Source organism: Desmodus rotundus, chromosome 13, assembly GCF_022682495.2.
Source record: "Desmodus rotundus isolate HL8 chromosome 13, HLdesRot8A.1, whole genome shotgun sequence".
Classification (NCBI taxonomy): domain Eukaryota; kingdom Metazoa; phylum Chordata; class Mammalia; order Chiroptera; family Phyllostomidae; genus Desmodus; species Desmodus rotundus.
In genome coordinates this window covers 430,816-449,442 of record NC_071399.1, presented here as the reverse complement: position 1 = coordinate 449,442, position 18,627 = coordinate 430,816, and the positions used below count along the sequence as shown (strand labels likewise).

The 18,627-nt window shown below is 59.4% G+C and overlaps 1 protein-coding gene across 1 annotated transcript in view; it reads right to left on the bottom strand.

The window, feature by feature from the left end:
* Positions 1 to 18,395, bottom strand: part of ARHGEF10 (Rho guanine nucleotide exchange factor 10) — a 49,007-nt gene extending 30,612 nt beyond the window's left edge. Inside the window, exons 1-8 of the mRNA XM_045186549.2 lie at positions 18,292 to 18,395; positions 14,236 to 14,305; positions 9,814 to 9,972; positions 9,045 to 9,332; positions 7,515 to 7,578; positions 6,484 to 6,560; positions 4,823 to 4,879; positions 1,392 to 1,554 (exon numbers count right to left, since the gene is read on the bottom strand). Of these exons, the coding sequence (XP_045042484.2) occupies positions 1,392 to 1,554; positions 4,823 to 4,879; positions 6,484 to 6,560; positions 7,515 to 7,578; positions 9,045 to 9,332; positions 9,814 to 9,972; positions 14,236 to 14,305; positions 18,292 to 18,303 (890 nt within the window). The 5' untranslated portion in view covers positions 18,304 to 18,395. The remainder of the gene's footprint in view (positions 1 to 1,391; positions 1,555 to 4,822; positions 4,880 to 6,483; positions 6,561 to 7,514; positions 7,579 to 9,044; positions 9,333 to 9,813; positions 9,973 to 14,235; positions 14,306 to 18,291) is intronic.
* Between the last annotated feature and the right edge of the window lie 232 nt (positions 18,396 to 18,627).

Here is an 18,627-nt window from a genome sequence, read left to right as displayed (position 1 = left end):
CCTCGGTCAGCTCTGTGCTGGCCTCGCACCGCTTTCCCTCAGGGAGGGTGCCCCACCTGCCGGCAGCTCACTGGCCATTACGGGTGGGGTGTCCGGGCACAGGGTCCAGCCGGATGGCAAGGAGGGCACAGTCTGTTCAATAACCGTCCACGGGCCCCTTGGGGACCAATGCTGACCCAGCTTGGTCCAGACTACAGACAACCAAGCCGACTGAATACGGAATTTGAGGGTGTTTTGCCCACTCTGCTAAGGCACCCACTGACCACTCCATCCTGCCGGACCCCAAAGCGTTACCTTCAAGTCTCGATACGAACCCAGAGTGCCGGACCCGGCTGTACGGAGTCGAGTATGGATGCACTGACCCTCTCCCTGGCTAGGCTCGCCTTCGACAACTCTGGGGACGGCAGACCCCCCCAGGTCCTGGGAGAGGCGTGTGGGACAGTGAGCGGTGGGGCGGACCACTCGTGCTCGGCCGTGCTGCCGGTTCGTGAGACCAGCTCATGGGACGGGGCCGTGCCCAGGACGCACAGACACCTGCAGGGGCAGGTGCAGTAAGAGCCCAGGGCAGACAGCGGGAGGCCGCTTCCACCAGTACACGGGTCCGGTGTCTGGGTGTGCGCCGGGCAAAGTCCACGCGCCGAGCCTGCCGTGACGACGAGGCGTTAGGTCGCAGGCTGCATCTAGCACGACCAGGCCTGCCCGCCCGCCCCACCCTGCACGGGAGGGCCGAGCACGCTGACACCCCTGCAGCCCCCTGAAAACTGCCGAAACCCACAGCAACAGCGTGTGGGGCACAGCCATCCCCGCTGGGGGCCCGGGGGCTCACTCGATGCCCGGCCTCGGAGGCGAACACCGGCCCATCCAGAGCTCACACTCAGCCTCTGTGGTCCTCGCCAGACCTTCAGCTCAGGGGTGCCCCCCTCCCGCCCCCTTGCAGGGCAGCTCGGAGCTTCTGCCCTTCACGTCCCTTGCAGCCTGTTCTGTGTCACGTCGTGTCGTTCGGGCTGGAAACCCCGAGTCCAAAGCGCCCCCTGGAGGACCGCGGCATCACACCGGGTCCTGGGCAGACCAGAACGGGTCCATCAGCGTGCAAAGTGGGGTCCGTGTACATAGCACACACTCGGAGAAGAGCTATTTACTTTCTTAAAGCGCTGAGGACGGCACGCTTTCCTAGGGCCTCCGAGCGACTCAGCCCACAGCAACTGACCCTCCCTGCCCCGCGGCGGCCACACTCACCCTGCGAAACAGCGGCACCTTCCCTCTAGCCGACATCTTGTGCTTTCCTCAGACCACACGCCACACCGTAACAAGTACTTATTTAAACACCACAGGAAGCAATGCCCATCGGACGGCCCCCGTCTTGTGCCCGCAGCCCACGGCGCACACTCACCTGCTTCCGGTGGCTGCTGCGCAGGAAGGACCTGGGGACCCCGTTCTTGCACTCGGAGTCGCTCTGCTCCTCGTAGCTTTCAAACTCGCTCGAACTCCACCCGTACTCCAGAGAGCTGTTCCCGCCTTCGTCCCCGTTCTCCACATCATCGTAAATCATCTCACCTGGTGCGTGAAGGCCACCGTGAGATGAGCAGCTACAGCCGCTCGCTACTGTCTGTGCCCGCTTGCCACTTCACCACGCAGGTGGGGCGTGCAAGTGGTCAGAAAAGCGAGGAGAGCGGCCGTGCGGCCTCGGGGCTGCCCCTCCAGAAGGAAGGGTGTTAGGTGGGCCTGCTGGGCTTGGCTACAGCTTCACAAAGCTCTGACCGCCCCACCCCGTCTGCACCCCGAGCCCCAGGTGCTCCCCAGAAGCCACGACTGTGCCAAACAATCTGTTGGCCACAGAGAACTTTCCACAAAGGACAATTTGTATTTAAATAAATGGAAGGAGTATAAACACATTGGATGGAAGGACAGGTAGATGGATAGACAGATGGATTCAAATATGAACAGAGAAGCTCACTGCAGACCAACTGTAAATTTTGCTTTTGTGCAAAAAAAAAAAGGCCTACGAAGACTTGTGGGTAATCTATTACTGTATTGAAAGGGCTTCATCACACCGGTCACATCAGAACTGGTGACAAACACGCCAAACCCGGTGACAAAGGCCTCCCCACAAAGGGGACCCGTCGGCTCTGGCTGGCCCACAGCTGCAGACCCTCCTCGGTGTTCTGGCCTCGGACGCCCCCAGTGGCCCCTCTGCTGACGGAGGCCTCCCTGGCAGGTTGCTGGCCTTTGGTGGCACCGTCTTTGCAGCTCGGAGCTGGGCAACCACCCGGGAGCGCACCAACTCACAAGCACCTGGGCGGTCTGCCTGTGAAGAGGCCCGAAGGCAAGTGTCTTCCCTGGGGTGGGCACGCAGCAGCACCCACAAGCCCTTATGGAGCGAACACATGAATACGAGCTTCCGTCGGAAAGTCTGCAGCAGGTTTTAGGGCCGTGACCTCTACTGGGCTGCTTCCTCTCAGGCCCCTGACTCGGAGTGGCCCTGAGTTGTAGGGGACACTGATGAGGTCATGGGTCCCAGCCGCTGGCCAGCTCCTGGGGGGGGGGGGAGGCAGCAGGGACAGTGCCTGCCGGTGTGGGCGGGAAGAACATGAGTGTTCAGAGGTTCTCTGGGCTGGCGTGGGGACTGCTGGACCAGACTTCCTGGCATTGTTTGGGAAATTCGGCATCAGGCTTCCGGCGACGGGGTTGTAAGTTTATGCTGACATCCTGACGTGGGGGATGGGTGTCCCCTTCCTGTCTCAGGGGCCAGTGTCTCAGAGGGGTCGCCCGCACCCTGCAGGCTGTGGTCTCGGGGTGGCCACGCAGGTCCGGAAGGGCCGTCTGTTGGCTGATGGGCCGAGTGATGGATTCCATACCTCGAGTCATTAGGAAGCATCTAATTTGCTAAGTGTTTTAATTTATCAACAGAAAGTTTATAGAATCCTGTCCTGGTCAACCCCCCTCCCTGACACCCTGGTCCCCCAATTTCCTCCCTCCGCTCTCAACTTGGCTCCTCTTCCCCAGGCCAAGTCGGAGGCTGAGCTTGTCATTTTTCCACCTTCTCTTTCAAGCAGATGCTGCGACCTCCCTGGTTACTTACCAGTTGAAACCCACCCCGTGAATTCTTATGTGACGTTTTTGTTATCATTCAAGTTGAAACGCTTTCCAGCTTCCACTCTGACGTCACCCTTGGCCATGAGTGGGGTCGTGGCTTGACTTTTCATTTCCTAACATTTGGGCTTCGTTTTATGGGTCAGATTTCCCCCAAGGAATGAGGCCTGAGGACCGAGTCTGGCATTTGTCAGCGTTTGCGTCGGGGCAGGCGATGGTGCAGGTAAGGGTTAGAAGGGTCCCACGCACTTGGAAAAAACGTGTGCCCCAAACTGCCAGCTTCAGGGTTCTGTGTGCGCCTTGTGCGTCAGCCATGTGCCGTGTGTTCATCTGAAGTCTACCGGCTTTGTGCCAGACCTCTAACACCGGAGACAGCTTTCAACTGCAGACTTACCGACCTCTGATTCCAACCGTCGTGTTTCGCTGTACGTATTTTAGGCCGTGTCATCAGGCAAGTTCAGACTGTGACGCCCCTTGTGAAGGGCCCTAACGCTGCTTTACAGCTCACACGGCATCGCCACACTGGCTCTGCTTTGGCTGAGACTGGCCCGTTTTCCCTCTTCCACCGGCTCGTGGGCTGACTGATGTTCTGTGTAGAAACGCAGCCTTCGAAACACGTCCAGCTTTGCACATTTTCCAACCTGAGAATTCCGTTCACTGGCAACTGGAGTCAATTATAGCTACTAGAAGGACCGGTACATTTGGACTACTTCTGCCCTCTTTTCTTCATGCACTATGCCACGCTCTCTTATTTTAGTTTTCTTTCCGTCTACCACTGGGCTTGGCTCTACCAGCCCAGAAGTTAGTCTATTCCTGTTCTCCTAGTGATACCCGTAACGTGCGCACCTGGACGGTCGTGTACCAAGTCAACCCCTACACCCTCCTCCTGAAAGACGCGGGACCCGCCCGAGCCTGCCCCCCCCCGCCCCCCCCCCCCCCCCCCCCGCCACTGCACGCTCGGCCAGCACTGGTTCCCGTTTACCCGCAGACCCACCAGTTCGCTCGCTCGCTGTTCTTCTTCACCTCCCTTCACGTTCAGCACCTTTTCCTTGGAATTCAACAGTAAACGTTTCTCTAGCGTCTGTGAGTGGAAAACCTCCCCACTCCCCTTCTCTTCTTCACAAATTATACTGGGGCTGGATATGGAAATCTGGGTTGAAATGCAAGTTTTCGTCCGCGCTTGGTAAATATTATCCCGCTGTCTCCCGGCACGTCAGATGTCTGATCTTCTTTCCAAATTCTGGTTCCTCTGACGGCAACCTGCTTCCTCTCTTGTGGCTTTTCGGGGGCTCCCTGTGGGGATGGGGCCGGGAGCACCCACTGCACGGGCCCAGGGACAGACAGATCGTTGCTCAGCCTGCTTCAGATCTGTACCTAACATTCCTACAACCTGGGCCCGCCGGCCTTTAATTCCAGAAAAGCTCAGTAATCCTTTCTTCTATTTTCTCACTGACTGGACGCACGCCAGTACTTCTCAGAATCCACGTTTCTCACCTTCTCTGTCACACTTCCCATATTTTCACCTCCTTCTGCCTCTTTGGGGCGATTAAGGCAAAGACCCTCGATTGAGGGTTGTGACATAAACATGCATGTGTGTGCACACAGCACACGGTAGCAGTGAGACATGGTAAAGCACGCAGAACATGAATGTAACACACAGGCGTGCCCGTGTGCCCAGAGGGAACAGCTGCAAGACTGCGGCTCCCCCCATTCACCCCAGACAAAGGCAAACCTGGTTCCGAATCGGAATTCTCTCGCGGCACGTCATCGTAAATGGCCTCCTCTGGGTCTGGAACGAGAGGAGGGAACACTTTCAAAACCAAGCAGAACCAGCCGAGTACAAGTCACCCGTCACAGGGCCGCCGCCCCCACCACGTCACAGTCACCCAACAGTCAGCCCGCAGGGCGGCAGCGGGGGCTTCCCCAAAGCTGGCGTTCTCCTGGGATGAAGGAAACCGCTCTAAATGGCCCGCCGTGAAATGGCTCCAACAGGGAGCTGTACGGTGTCCAGGGCAATTGATCCCATTACGTGATGTTCGACTGCACCTCTCTGTGCGGTTCTTTCAAAAGCCCTAAGTTTATGCCATTAACGTGTCCTGACATAGAAAATACAGCGTCAGAAAGCAAGGGGCAGCCCCCACGCGGCACTGTGGAGGGGAAACGTCCCACAGACCCATGACTGCGAGGCTTTGTGCCCCGGGTACAAAAGGCAGCCACAGGAAAGCATAAAAATATTGAACTCTCGGGACAAAATTTCTCCCACAGTGTTACGTGGAACGCGGGTTTTCTTTAAAACCCATGGGAGCGCCCTGTGCAGGCGAAGCACTGGGTGTGCCCTGCACCAGCTGGCTGCGGAGGACGGCCGCAGCGCAGTCTGAGCATCAGCCACAGCCGCGAGTCCAGAGGGGCCCTGGGCTTCTGCGCATCCTCCCGGGCCACACAGCAATGCAGGAACAAAACCACGGCAAAAACAGGGAGCCCCTCATCTGGCCTCGAGCTGCCGTCGCCCTCCCCAAGTGTGCTGACTGCAGCCACAGCCATGGGAAGTCTCCACGTGCAGGGCAGGGAGTGGGGAGGTGAGGGGAGTGCGGGGCACACAGGGCTTCCCTCCAAACACAGTCGCCACGGGGTACTGTCATCAGGGGCTAACAACGCAGGGGGTGGGAAACTCAGCGACTTTACTGGGAAATGCAATCGCTAGAGGATATGCTAGACAATAATTGGATCCTGAGATGATCCCGAGTCGACCCCACCCCGCAGAACCCACTAACTGCGCGGAGCTCCCCGTTTGGGACGCCCCCGGTAGAACCAGCAGGAGGTGTTCCGGGGGTCGTCTCCTAGTTAGGAGACGGCTCAGGTGATTGCGCGTCGACCATATAAAACCATACACAGAAATTGGTGAGCAGGCGCTTAATGAAACAGATAATTAGCAACGCAATCGTCACTTTTCCTTTAAAAATTACAAAAACAAGTAACTCTAGCTGAAAACAGCCGTGCTCTCTAGGCCGCACGTGGCGCGGGACACTGTCGCGCCACCAGGTCAGTGAGCGGCCGCAGCCCCGTGGGGAGGCGCCGGGCTCACAGGGCAGAGGCTGCGCTGCTGCGGGAGCGCGGGGGTCAAAGCTCCGGGTCCTGAATCTGAGGCTGTTCGGCAAAACCTGGGGCTGCGCGCCCACGCAGCAGCTGCTAGAGCGCGCCAGGCGGGGACGTGCGGGGTGAAGCCGGGGCTGCGGAGCTGTCCGCAGCGCGGCCGGTGAACGCACGCAAGCCAGAGCTCTGAGCCCCAATACTGGGCGCGAGGCTCATCGGGGAGCCTGGTGCCCCCACCGGGCGTGGTGCGGACCGGGATGTGGCACCCACCCCCGCGCCCCCACTCCGAGGTGGGCTGCTTACTCTCCATCCACGCAGTGTTGGCCGGATCCGCCACCCAGCGGGCGAGGGCGCTGTCTTCGGTGTGGGCCCGATCCTCACTGCGGGAAAGCAAACTGTGAGTCACCACACGGCAACCCGTCCAGTCACTGGGCTGCTGAGTGTCCCCAAAGGACACAGATGCTCCCACATGTGCCGGCTGCATATTTTCCCAGATAGGGTTAGGGACGTCACACATTCAAGTTTTCACGCACAACTATTCACGAGTGAGCAGTCTGCCCCCTTCTGAGTGCCCGGCAGTGTCTGTCCCACAGGAGCAGGAAGAAATGCACCCCCACTCCAAAGGCCTGAACCGTCCCCGGCCCTCCCTGGTCTTCCCCGGGCCTTGTGGCAGCTCCTTCATGGGCCACACACCCGCCTCGCTCCAGGCACACCCACGGTGTGCCAAGCACACCTGCCACACTAGGAAGAGAACCCATGGTCTAGTGGCAGAAAGGGACACAGGAAACCACAGCAAGAGCACTCAGAAGTCGGACACAGCACCACTGTGCTCGCAGCTCTGGAAGCAGAAGGGACAGCATTTTAGGAACCACTGAAGCGGGGTTTTGAGGGGGGAGCTGGAGTCCGCCTGGGGCTGGGACCTTCCTGGGCACACCCAGCAGATGAAGCAGCAAAGGCAACCGACCTGAGGGAAGGCCCACAGTCACCTCAGCTGCAGCATTCCAGGTGAGTCCTGGCTCAGACAGAGTTGAAAATGTGTTTCCCATCGAAGGGCCCTGAGCATCTCCACGAGGGAGCCCAGGGAGCACACCTTCAGTTCTGTTTGGCCATGGACCCGTCGCTCGTCTCCACGCAGAGTAACACCAGCACCTTTCAGTCCTGGCGCCCAGGAGAAGCCCCTGGGGGCTGGGTGAGAGGGCGCGGGCCGGGCGCACAGAGAGGAGAGGGCCACCACGGGCCTGAGTGGCCAGCACCTCCGCACGCCTGGGCAGCGCCGTGCCCAGCACTCTAGAGGAACCGTCTTGTGCTCAGTGTCCCTTAAAAATCACAGATACCTGTTTGCTGGGTCCTCAGAACTTAAAGAGTTAAACTGGCTGTCTTCTGCCACTTCGGGGGCTTCTGCTAAGAAAGAACAGAAGAACTTATATCACTCCATCGCTGCCTGATGAAAATGCTCAGCAAGTGATTTTCTCCTTAAAATGATTCACGTTTTGTTTAGTTTTTTATCGACGATAAGCTTATCCTAGCAAAACGATGATGCTAGAGTCAAGGTGTTTTAGCTTCTAGGTAAAATGTTTTCCAAATGCGATTACAGTAACGGCCAAAATCCAAAGGTCTCATGAAACAGCCAGAAGGGAAACACCCAGGTGAACTGAGACGGAGCTGGAAACACCGCACTGCCCCCGCCCCGTTTCCGAAGTTTTCCCCGGGAAAGTGCAACAGTGATTAATTTGAAAGTGTGTCTGCTCAGCAACCTCAGATTTTCAAGGGAGAATACTTAAGCGTGTGATGTTTGACAACCAGACTTTTCCCTGCTCTCCCATGGGCACACGCATGCACACACATTCCCACACATGCACACACATTCCCACGCATGCACACATTCCCGCACATGAACACATGTTCCTGCACATGCACATGTGTTCCTGCGCGTGCACATGTGTTCCTGCACATGCACGCGCATTCCCGTGCATGCACACACATTCCCACGCATGCACACACATTCCCGCACATGCACACATTCCCGCACATGCACACACGTTCCTGCACATGCACATGTGTTCCTGCACATGCACGTGCATTCCCGTGCATGCACACACATTCCCACGCATGCACACACATTCCCAAGCATGCACGCACATTCCCGCACATGCATGCACATTCCCACACATGCACACACCCTACACACGCTAAGTCTCACATCGGGCGGCAGGGACAACTCAACACAAAGGCTGTGGTGCTCGCCGACTGGCTGCCACACTGGCAACGCCGTCCCCAAGGCCTCCCAGAAGGAACCTATCCTATGCTAAGAACCATTCATGGCCGCTCTGGGCCTGCTCCCCAGGTGACCCGGGTCCAGGAGAGCTTGGAGGGTGCACCGCCGAGATGCCCCCGCGCCCAGGGAGGAGGATCTGCAGGGCGGCCCACCGGGAAGCTTAGGGCATAAACTCCGCAGTTCTCGAGGCCCCTGAGTGGTCAAGCGTCTTCCCAGGGAGCACAGGTCGCGGCTCAGAAGAAAGGCCTTGGGAGAGACACAGAATCTTCTGGGCTCCTTGGTCCCATGAACAAAGGCCCCAGCCCAGTGCCCGGTCAGGGGACAGCGCAGGAGCGCGCACACGTAAGGACCCTTTACAATAAAAGGAGATAAATGCGCGTGCACAGGCTTGGGGACAGTGCAGGGCAGGAGGCCAGGCGGGGTGAGTCCCAGGTCAGGCTCTGCCTCAGAGTTTCCCAAACCAGTGGCTCCGAGACCTCCCTCCACCGTGTTCCTGGCCCAGAAGAAAAGGCCTGGGGCCCAGCATCCACATTCGTAAGGACAGGACAGGTGCAGGACAAGGGGATGGGGGCGCGGGGGGCGGCCCTACCTTCCTCGTCCAGGGACGCGGCGCACACCACGACAGGGCTGGAGTAGGCGGGCAGGAGCGCAGGCAGGCTGGAGGGCACCGCATAGCCGCAGGGCACAGGCACGGAGTACCCGCTGGGCACCGGCGCACTGGTGCTCTCCTCCTGGGCCTCGGGGGAGGGGGACGGGGGCTGCTCCTCCTGGAAGGGCGTGATGTCGATGACGGAGTAGGGGTTGACTCTGGCAGGGACCCCAAGTTTGGTTGGCTCCGCCGGCAGGCCCCTGTCTGTTCCTGTCCCGGCTTCCCCTCCTGCAGGCAACCACGGTGTCAGGCCCACAGGCTCCCGCAGCACTGACCCTGGACCCTGGCAGGTCCCAGGCCTCTGGGCCTGGACAGGTGTGTGCGGAGCACTTGACTTCGGGGAGGGCACACGCCGGGGCAGTTGGGCAGCCGGCCCCCCCCCCCCCCACCTAATGCCAAAACAGAAACTAAACTCTGGCACTAAACTCCAGCTGCATCAGTCTGAAACTATCTCCCCTGCCACAGGGGCACGCTGCCGAGGCCATCTTTGCCAGAGACCAGGAACACCTGCTCCCTCCACATAGAAGAGAAGGTAAATGGACGAGAAAATCCTGGAGACAGTACTAGTCCAAGAGACTGGGCCAGTTTTACACGAAGTCACTTCCACTCCAACTACGTCACAGAAGCAGCACAGCCCGCCCTGGGGACACCCGGTGGGGTTCCACCCGCAGGGAGGTGAGGGGTGGGCGGCCTGGTCCCCGGTACTCACCTGAGCTGCCAGTGGCGGTGGTCCCCAAAGGACTGGCCGCGCAGGCACCCGGCACTCGCCTGTCTGCCTCTGGAACCTCATCTCCACTGTCAAAATCGAACTGCTCTCCCTCCTCCTCCTCCTCCTCATTATTGTTAGCGTCGAATTTTGCTTCGTCTTCTACAGTGTGAGATAAAGAAATGACAGTGTTCACACTCGTTGCCAGCAAAACCATCTCCACACTCCTGAACAAAGACCCGCGTGAGGTGACGGAGCCGCCCCACGGGGCCCGCCGGAGCACTTCCCACCGGGTCTGGCTGGGGATCGGCGGCTCACTTTCCTCTCGTAAGACCTGCGACTCCTAGTCTGGGAAGGAAGCGGAAGGAGGACGGGAAAGCTCTTTCCACAACGGAGACGCTGACACCAAGATCACTCAAGTCCTAGCGGGGTGCCGCACCACCAGGGAGCAGGCGGCTAAGGCCGAGCTTCGGGTCCCAACACAAGGCTCTGACCGATGGGGGCCCTGGGGCCTCAGGCTTCCTGCCACCGCCCAGGACAACTGTGTCCCAGAATGCTCTCCTGGGGTGGGCGGGAGGCACCAGGACTGGCGGGTGTGAGGGCTCTTACGTCCCACAGAGTGTGGTTCCCCCGGGGCTGTGATCCCAAACCGCTGGCAGTGGGGGTGGGGGGGGACTGTCTTTCACAAATGCTTTAGGCCTGGCTGGGTGGCTCAGTGGGTTAGAGCATCGTCCCCATGCACCAAGGTTGCGGGTTCGATTCCCGGTCGGGACACAAACAGGACTCAACCAGTGCTGCATCGGTAAGTGGAACAACAGAGCGATGTGGCTCCCTCAAGTTTTTATTAGGAAAAAAAATACATGGTTGGAATTAAAATGTTGTAAAACGGTATTAAAATCCTCTATGCTGACCTGCATTTTTGTGTATTACATATAAAAATACTAAAAAGTTATCAGTATTTTCTTTAGGAAGAGCAGGGTGGAGGGGCCATCAGTTCTCAGACGAACAGGCCTGGGGGAGGCAGGCCCGGCACACAGAGCTGGTTGGAAAAACCACCACTTCCCCCGACTGTTTTTGTGGTGACTTTACACTAGTGCAAAATGGGGGCTGTGGCAGGTGTGTCTGTCCCCCGAGACGCACCTGCCCTGTGATGCTGTGACGGGGGGGTTCCCCACAAACCGTCGCCCAGGCCTGCCCTCCCACCGACGACCAGGAGAAAGAGGCCCTTTCGGCGCCCGGGGTCTGGGTGGCCAGAGGGCCGGGCGAAGGCAGAGCTGAGGGTTGGTGGTGGGAAGCAGAGCCGTGCGAGCTGAGACTGTCTGCTCGGTCCCGGATCAGCAGAAACAAGCGCCACGGCCCGGGGGCCACACGTCCCCCTGAGCGGGAGACACCTTCCGCAGGGCGGTTCCTGGGCCAATCACCGACGTCCGGGTTCGGAGGCCTGTCATCTCCAGGCAGGGACACCACAGACTGCCCCCCTGGGTCGTCTGGGAACTGCCTTCCCGGGGGGCCGCGTTGGTCCAGACAACCTTGGGTGCTCGGTCCCAAAGGGGAAACTGTCCTCCGTGGGAGGCGCTTCCCTTCCCCTGAACCTGCGGAGTTAGCAGAGCCTCCTGAAGGGGTCTTCTGAAGGAGACATTCTTTCTATCTCCCGTGAGTACGGAGTGAGGTCAGGACCCGCAGGCGGAAGGGGACGGAGCCGGCCCTTTTCTGCCGTCCGTCTGTCAGGTCGCGTGTGTCCACTTCCCCACGACAGAGAAACGGCCTTGGTTTTGACCGTTTGACCCTTTCCCCTCACCCGCAGAGAGAAACGTCCGTTTAGCAGCAGCTACGCCTGAACTGCTGCAAAATACGAGCATTTTCTTCCTTGCAAAAAGCGTTCCCATCTTTTGCAAGTTTTCTACAACAAACACACTTCTTCTGTTCCGTTGCTGCTTTTGGTTTAAGAACCAGTCTCATCTTTGCGGAGCCTGTTCACCCTCTGATGTTCGTATTTAATCGAAGTATAAAAACCTCCCGTTCCCTAGAAGTTAGAAGAGAAAGTCCATCCCGTGAGCTTGAACTCCAGCCCGAGCAAGTAAGAAACGAACCTGCACGAGGGAACCACTAATTCCCCCTCGTCGCCCACCTGCTTGGGCCCCAAACGGCGGAGAGCAGTGCTCTCGGCAGCTGATGCTCTGGGTCCTGTCGCTAAGCAGTTGAGTTATTCACTGAAGAAACTGGTGGACAATGTTGGGGCGCTCACTCTCTTCAGCGGAAGGAAAGTGTCCAGGACATTTCTCCCTCAGTCCACACGGCCGGGTAGCGGTGACCGGGAAACACGCCCAGCGAACCGATGGAAAAAACTGCTCGCTGACCCAGACGCCAGCCAGCGCAGGTTCCGCCGGGCCTGGAGCCCCGACTCAGAATCGCGAGCCCTCCCCTTGCTGGCGCTCGCCTTTGGGAGTCACGCTTGGCCGCTGATCTTTAGCGATGACATCAGTACCCCTCCAAGTGATTCTGATGAATTTTTTTTTATCTTGTTTTTGTTTTAAAGGCCAAGGGACACCAAGGGTTGACGGCCACCACCAGAGCAGGTCCCATGAGGCAGGGCATGCAGGCTCTCGGGGCGTCGCCCTCGTGGGAGTGACTGACGATCTTCATCTTGGTGCAAAAGCTTCTGGTGGGTCTGCAGTTCCGCGGTCACTTAGCAAGTGGGTTTTCTGCGAGGTTAGCTTCCAAGTCACGCGTGGGAGAGGCGCTGCCGTGTGTGGGCTGGCACGGGACAGGCAAAGCTCTCACTGACCCCAGGGCTGCGTGGGGAAGAGGCAGTGACATACTGTCCGGGAACCCAACAGCCACCCCTGATGGGCCCACAGGCCCTGCAGCAGGACGGCCTGTTCCCCTCTGTCCCTCCCGGGAATGACCTTCCTCTGGCGGCCAGAAACTTTGCTCCCCTGACCACCCGCTGGACTCGGCGGCCCCAGCACCAGGAATCAGCCTATCACCAGTCCTTCTGTTTCTGATGCCAGGGAGTCCCTCACCTCAGGTGCCTGGCAGCTTGTGACGTCATAGCGACCACCCAGCTCTGTCCCCGACTCCTGGCGTGGCTCCCACGGTTCCCAGGTTGCAGGGCCCCGGCCTGGCTCCAAGGGTCGGTCCGGGCTCCAGACACCAATGTCCTTGGTTCTTCCACGGGCCCTCAGAGCTGGGACCAGGGGCCCCCTTCCTGGCCCCACACCTGCAGGTCCCGTTCTCTCCCCACCTCACACTGCGGTCCCTGCGGCTCCCCTCCAGACACGCCAGCTGCACCTTGACCTCGTTCACCCAGTGAGGTTCCAGGGGCGCGGGCGCTGCCCTCCCTCCCACCCTTAAACACTGGAGACGGTGCAGCCAGAGTCCCACGAGGAACCACACTGCTGCCCAAGGTAAGGAAATTCAGGTGGCCTATTTAGTGACAAAGGTTTTCCCTTCCCATCGTAAGCCACACAAGTTATGAGGTGACATTTCCCACTCTGTCTGACACAAGTCTGTTCGGATTCCAGGCTGTCCGAGCAGAGGGAGCGGCATGGGGTGGGGGGGGTGAGCCTCCATCCTGTGCCCGGAGCCCGTCCTGACCGCCCGCAGCGCCTCAGGCCGCAGGACCTGCAGCTCCCAGTCCATCCAAGTGAGCCGGGCCTGCCCCCACGTGGGAGAGCGGCCGCAGGGCTCTCCGGCACACACCGCCCCAGCACTGCCCCAACCGGGAACAGCCTCGAAAGACATGCCACCGACAACTCCGTGAGAAGACAGTGCAAGAATATCCACTGTGAGGTCAGAGATAAAAGCTACGCATTTTGTTCCCAGGCCCTAGAAAGCAGTGGTTATAATGTGAACGTTTCATCCAAGAGAGAGAGAGAGATAGCGTGTTTCTCTCCTTTCCCGTGCAGGCTATTTGTTGTTCATCTCTCACCGTTTAAAAGCAAAGACGACGAGAAGAAACAGTGTTTCAGAGGCAGCAGCTGCCGCGGCTCCTCCAACAAGAGGCTGCTCACAAGTCGCTCTCGGCCTCCCCCTGGCTCTGGATGTCCCCTGGCTCTGGATGTCACCGGGGTGGCCGTGGCCTGTGCTGAACAGCGACATCCCCCAGAACAATGCCATCCCCTCCAAGGCCACTCCCTGGGCTCGGCTCACCCTCCTCTGTTGCCGTCACCTGTGTCTCTGAGGCTCACTGGTATGGTGCCAGCACCCCCAGCAGTGTGGTCCTGGCACAGGCGTGGACGCACGGGCCGACAGGACAGAGCCGGCCCCTCAGATGAGGAGCGGCCAGCCCAGCCCCACAGTCTGCTGACCCGAGGGCAGGGAGTCCCCAGACAGATGCCACCATCATGTCATCTCATGTCACAGCCATTGTCACCTCACCATCACTGTCACTGTCTCCTGCCTCCAGTGCGGTGCAGTCCTTACCTTCGGGCATGGGGGCGGGTGGCTCCGGTGGGTCCATGCCGCAGCTCTGAAGCCTGGGCCCAGGGCAGCCCTGCGGGAGGAGATAGGCGGTCAGAGCAGATGGGGGAGCTGCCCCAGGCCCGCAGGGCGCCCCAGAGACAGCCCCAGGGTGGCGGACGCTGGTTCCGGGTCAGGGCTCCACCTACGGGTCACAAGGACTGGGAACCTCCTGTAAATAACCTGGGGGCGAAACCCAACAGAGTCCCGCCAGCCGGCGGCCTTCACCAAACTGGCCTTCACCGAGCGTGGGAGCCAGGGCCTGACTTCTGCCCCTGGGGTCACGGCCGGGCCCCTCCCAGCCCACACCCCAAGTCTCCTGTGCCCCACTCCCAGCCACAGGCTGAGAGGAGAGAGAAGCACACAAGTTACACCTGTGTCCTCCTCCTCCGACCAAAATTTTGGGTTTTGAATGAAGGACCGGTTAGACCGAAGCTGACCCCTTTCTTAAACCACTCTCTGCGCATCTGCTCCATTCTCTCTTTTCTGCATGTCGTGTTCCTGCAGGAAACTGGGTCTGAGCGTAAGTGCGAGGCCAGCTGCATCAGGAGGAGGCGGGCCCCTCGCGGCTGCCATCATGGAGACAGGCAGCTCCCTGCTTCTGGGGCTGCACCATCACACCTGCCCAGCTCCCAGTGTGACCAGCACAGTCTGCTCCAGAAGCCTCGCCCGCAGAGGCTGCCTTCCGGACCTCCAGGGTTCCCAACATGCAGCAGCAGGGGGAAGAGCACAGAGGGCCAGGTGGGTGGGCACTGACCCCCCCACCTGCCACGGGCCTGCGTGTGTCCTCAGCCCACGTCTGCACACTGCCCCACCCACCAGCAGGGCAGCCTCTGGAGTCCCGGGCAGCCCGCCAGGGTCTGGGTGCCCACCAGCCCGCGAGCTGCTGCCACCTGATGAACAGGAGGCTGAACTCTGCCTGCTGCACGCCCCTCACCTGGCCCGTCACCTGGCAGCCGCCTGGGCTGGCTGGGGGCCCGGCTCAGACCTACACGCAGGGTGAGTGAGAAGGTGCACCGCGAGCCTTCCGCCAGAGCGCAGCACCTGGAAGCAAAGGTGCTCTGGCCTCTGAACTGTGCTAGTCTTGAGGCACTGGGCTGAGTCGACACACAGACCCCATGGGAACCCTGTCCTGGCTGCTCTGCTTGGCTGCTCTGCTCAACACTCTCAGGCTGAAGCCCATCGGACCCCAGCCAAGCAACCCCAGGTGCTCGACCCCGACCGCACCTTCCGGAGACCCAGGTCCGCAGGGCCCTGGCCTCACAGAGCGTGAGGCCTGCTCTAGCATCAATGCCCTCCCTGAATCACTCCCACAGGCCCCACAGTCAGAGCCCTGGCTGAAGCCCCAGCTCCTTCCCCGTCAGAGAAACAAGACAAATAACGCAAGCAGCAGCTGTGCACAGCACAGGTCCGCTCAGCTCTTGGTCCATCCCAGTGAGGGGCACAGAGGTTCAACATGCATGCATGTATAGGGCTCTGCAGTGTGAATGTGCGCACTGCTTTCTTTAAAAGTAACAATGACGACCAAGTGTGAGGGTCTGGTCCCCACCGCAGACGCCAGGCCCCCGGCCCGGGTCGGAAGCCCGTCCTGGGCCCGGGAGACCCCGAGGCCTCACTGCCCAGCTGTCAGGGTAGAGAGGACTTGTTCCTTTGATTCCTTCATAGCTTCCCTGGTGACTCACAGAGTCGAGATTCTGGGGCTGGGACCGCGCCCTGGACAGGCAGCCCCGTGGGAAGCCGGAGCCCGGCTGCCCCCCCCCACCCAGAAACACAGCGCGCCACGCAGAGCAGCTCTGGACCCCAAACATGTAGCCTTCTCCGCGCCCCCTTGCACCACGGCATCGCTCGGCCATGACAGCTGGGACCGCGCATTCCACTTTGAAAAGACACTTCTAGCATCAGAAGGAGGTTCACAGAAGAGAAAAGCTTTAAACCTTAAAAAAAAAATTCCTTTTACTATTTTAAAGTCTTGTAAACATTGTTTAATGAAAACAGAAAACATCGACACCCCACAGAGAGCCCTCTCTGCTAGCAGGTGCGCACACCTGCCACGATCCAAAGACAGGCGGGAAGCAGAAAACCTGCCAGCCCACCTGGGACTGGTCCTTTCCATAAAACGACTGGTCATCTTGAAAACTCACACACAAAATCAAAGAAGCAAACACAAACTTTTAGGCCGGGGGACTTTGGAAAGGCTGACCTGGGGTTAGGAAGAACAGGCAAGGAGGGGGCGCCAAGAGAAGGTCCTTTGCCAGCTCTGCACCTGTGCCTTACCTTTTCTCAGGCAGGGCCCGCTCACGACACAGGACACCTGAGTCTGCACCTGGGACACAGGACAGGTACGGCCACCCTCTGGGCCTGGCCCTGAGCCATACCCCCTGCCGAGAGAAACCGGGGCCTCATCTCTGGGACCCTGCCCAGTTTCCCTAGACCTGGAATTCCCCTCGCCTGCAAAGCTCCCGGAACATCGTCCCCTCATTCTTCCAAAATCACACTTCCAGGAGGCTCACTGAGAGCTGTAATCCTGCCTCATAAATGTTTAACACCCGCAGCCCCTGTCTGTCCTATTCTGCTGCACTCGGCTTTCCACCTGTGCAAACTGTAACGCGAGAATTACACTTTCACGTGCTTGGAGCCTCGCGACCTGAATCTTTCACTGCGGCAAGTCTATGACCCTCGTGCAGTCAGGGAGTGACGTGCCGTTCAACAGGGTTTCTAAATTTTTACGTTTTTCAGAACGATTACCCACGGGGTGATGCAGCCAAAATCACTGCTCTCTCGCTCTGACTTAGGCCAAGCATTTTCATTTGGAAGAGCCTTTTCGTGCACTGGCCTTCCGGCCACCCTGTGAGTGACCTGAAGTGACAGGAACTCCGCCCAGGCCGCCGCCCCCCTCCCGCAGAATTCCCAAAGAACTTTCCCTTAATTTCCCCCCACCCCACCCCAAAAAACGCAGAGAAAATGTGCATGCCCAAATATCAAGACGAATTTGGTAAAACTACAAAGTCAGGCTGAACTTTTTTAAGATAAAAAGCTCTTTGGGATAAGTGAATTGTACCTCTTCCCTGACTGTCTAAACTCTGATGGAGGTACTCGTCAATTATGAAACCGGAGGTCTATGTCTGACCTCAAGGCCGCGGGATCCAGATCTGCAGATAATGGCCACTCAGTCATGACCCTGGGCCAAGCAAGTAAGTGCCGTCGGGGCTCAGGGGGCAAATTACATTTTAAAATACACAAACAGTTAACCGCAGCTTTCTTTTCCAGTAAGAGTCACTTCCTACAAAAGAGATGTTTGAAATATAGTTTAAGCCGCACGTGAACCACGAAAACGTTATCTCCTGCAGTGCCCCAGCTGGAGGGACACTCAAGAATTCCGGAGGAATGGCAGCGCCTTTACTTGCTCTGTGGCTCAACCAGAGGGAAGCCCACTGCCAGAAGGGTAGGGGGGCGGTGTTTAACCAGCGTTTTTCACCTCCAGCACAAGCCACTGCACAGAACACATCTGCTGCTTTCTCGGGGCACTGACATCCTATGAAAAGCCGAGGCGTCCACTCGGATTTCTAGATGCAACACTTGGGGTCCCCAAAGGGCGCATGGCCCGGGCAGCGGCACCAGGGCACCTGCCGGCCAGTGGCGGCACCCCTTTGGCTTCCGTGGCAGGTTCCCGGGAGGGAACGCTCGGCACACAGGAATTTCAGTAACTGCCTCCGTCCTCAAGTAGGCCGAGGACTGTGACTTCACAGGGGACTACCAGTGACTGCTCCCCACCCAAACGCCTCATCTCATCCCCACGCCCCGTCAGTGGGGTCGCGCTTTCTCCCGCCTCCAGCGCCCGGATCCCGACTGCACGTTCCCGACTGTCCTTGGAGTCTCGGGCCCGTTACCGTGGTCCCCGGGGAACGAGGACACCCCGCTGAAAAAGGGGGGCTACTCCCAGGGCCTGACCCATTACCTGCACTGTGCCCGGGAGACAGGGGCCACCAGCTTAAGTTGGGGGACTGCTCGCGGCCCCGTTACCTGCACTGTCATTGGTGGAACAGGGGGCACCCCGCTAAAGTTGGGGGAGGCCCGAGCCCGCGATCAACCGGCAGAGACCCCCGCTCCTCCTCCCTCCTGGCCCGCACTCACCCCGCCCGCACCCCCGCCGCCGTACCTCCGAGCGCCCCTCTCCCCGCCCCGCGTCCACCGCCCCGGGATGCGCTCCGGCCCCGCCCACAGGGAGGCAGCTCCACCTCCACGTCCTGATTGGCCTGCCCGGACGATACCAGGAGCCCATTGGCTGAAGTACCTGCCCGTTCCTCCGCCTCGCCCCGCCCCCGCGCATTCCTGAGAAGCCACGTGGCCGCCCTCGCC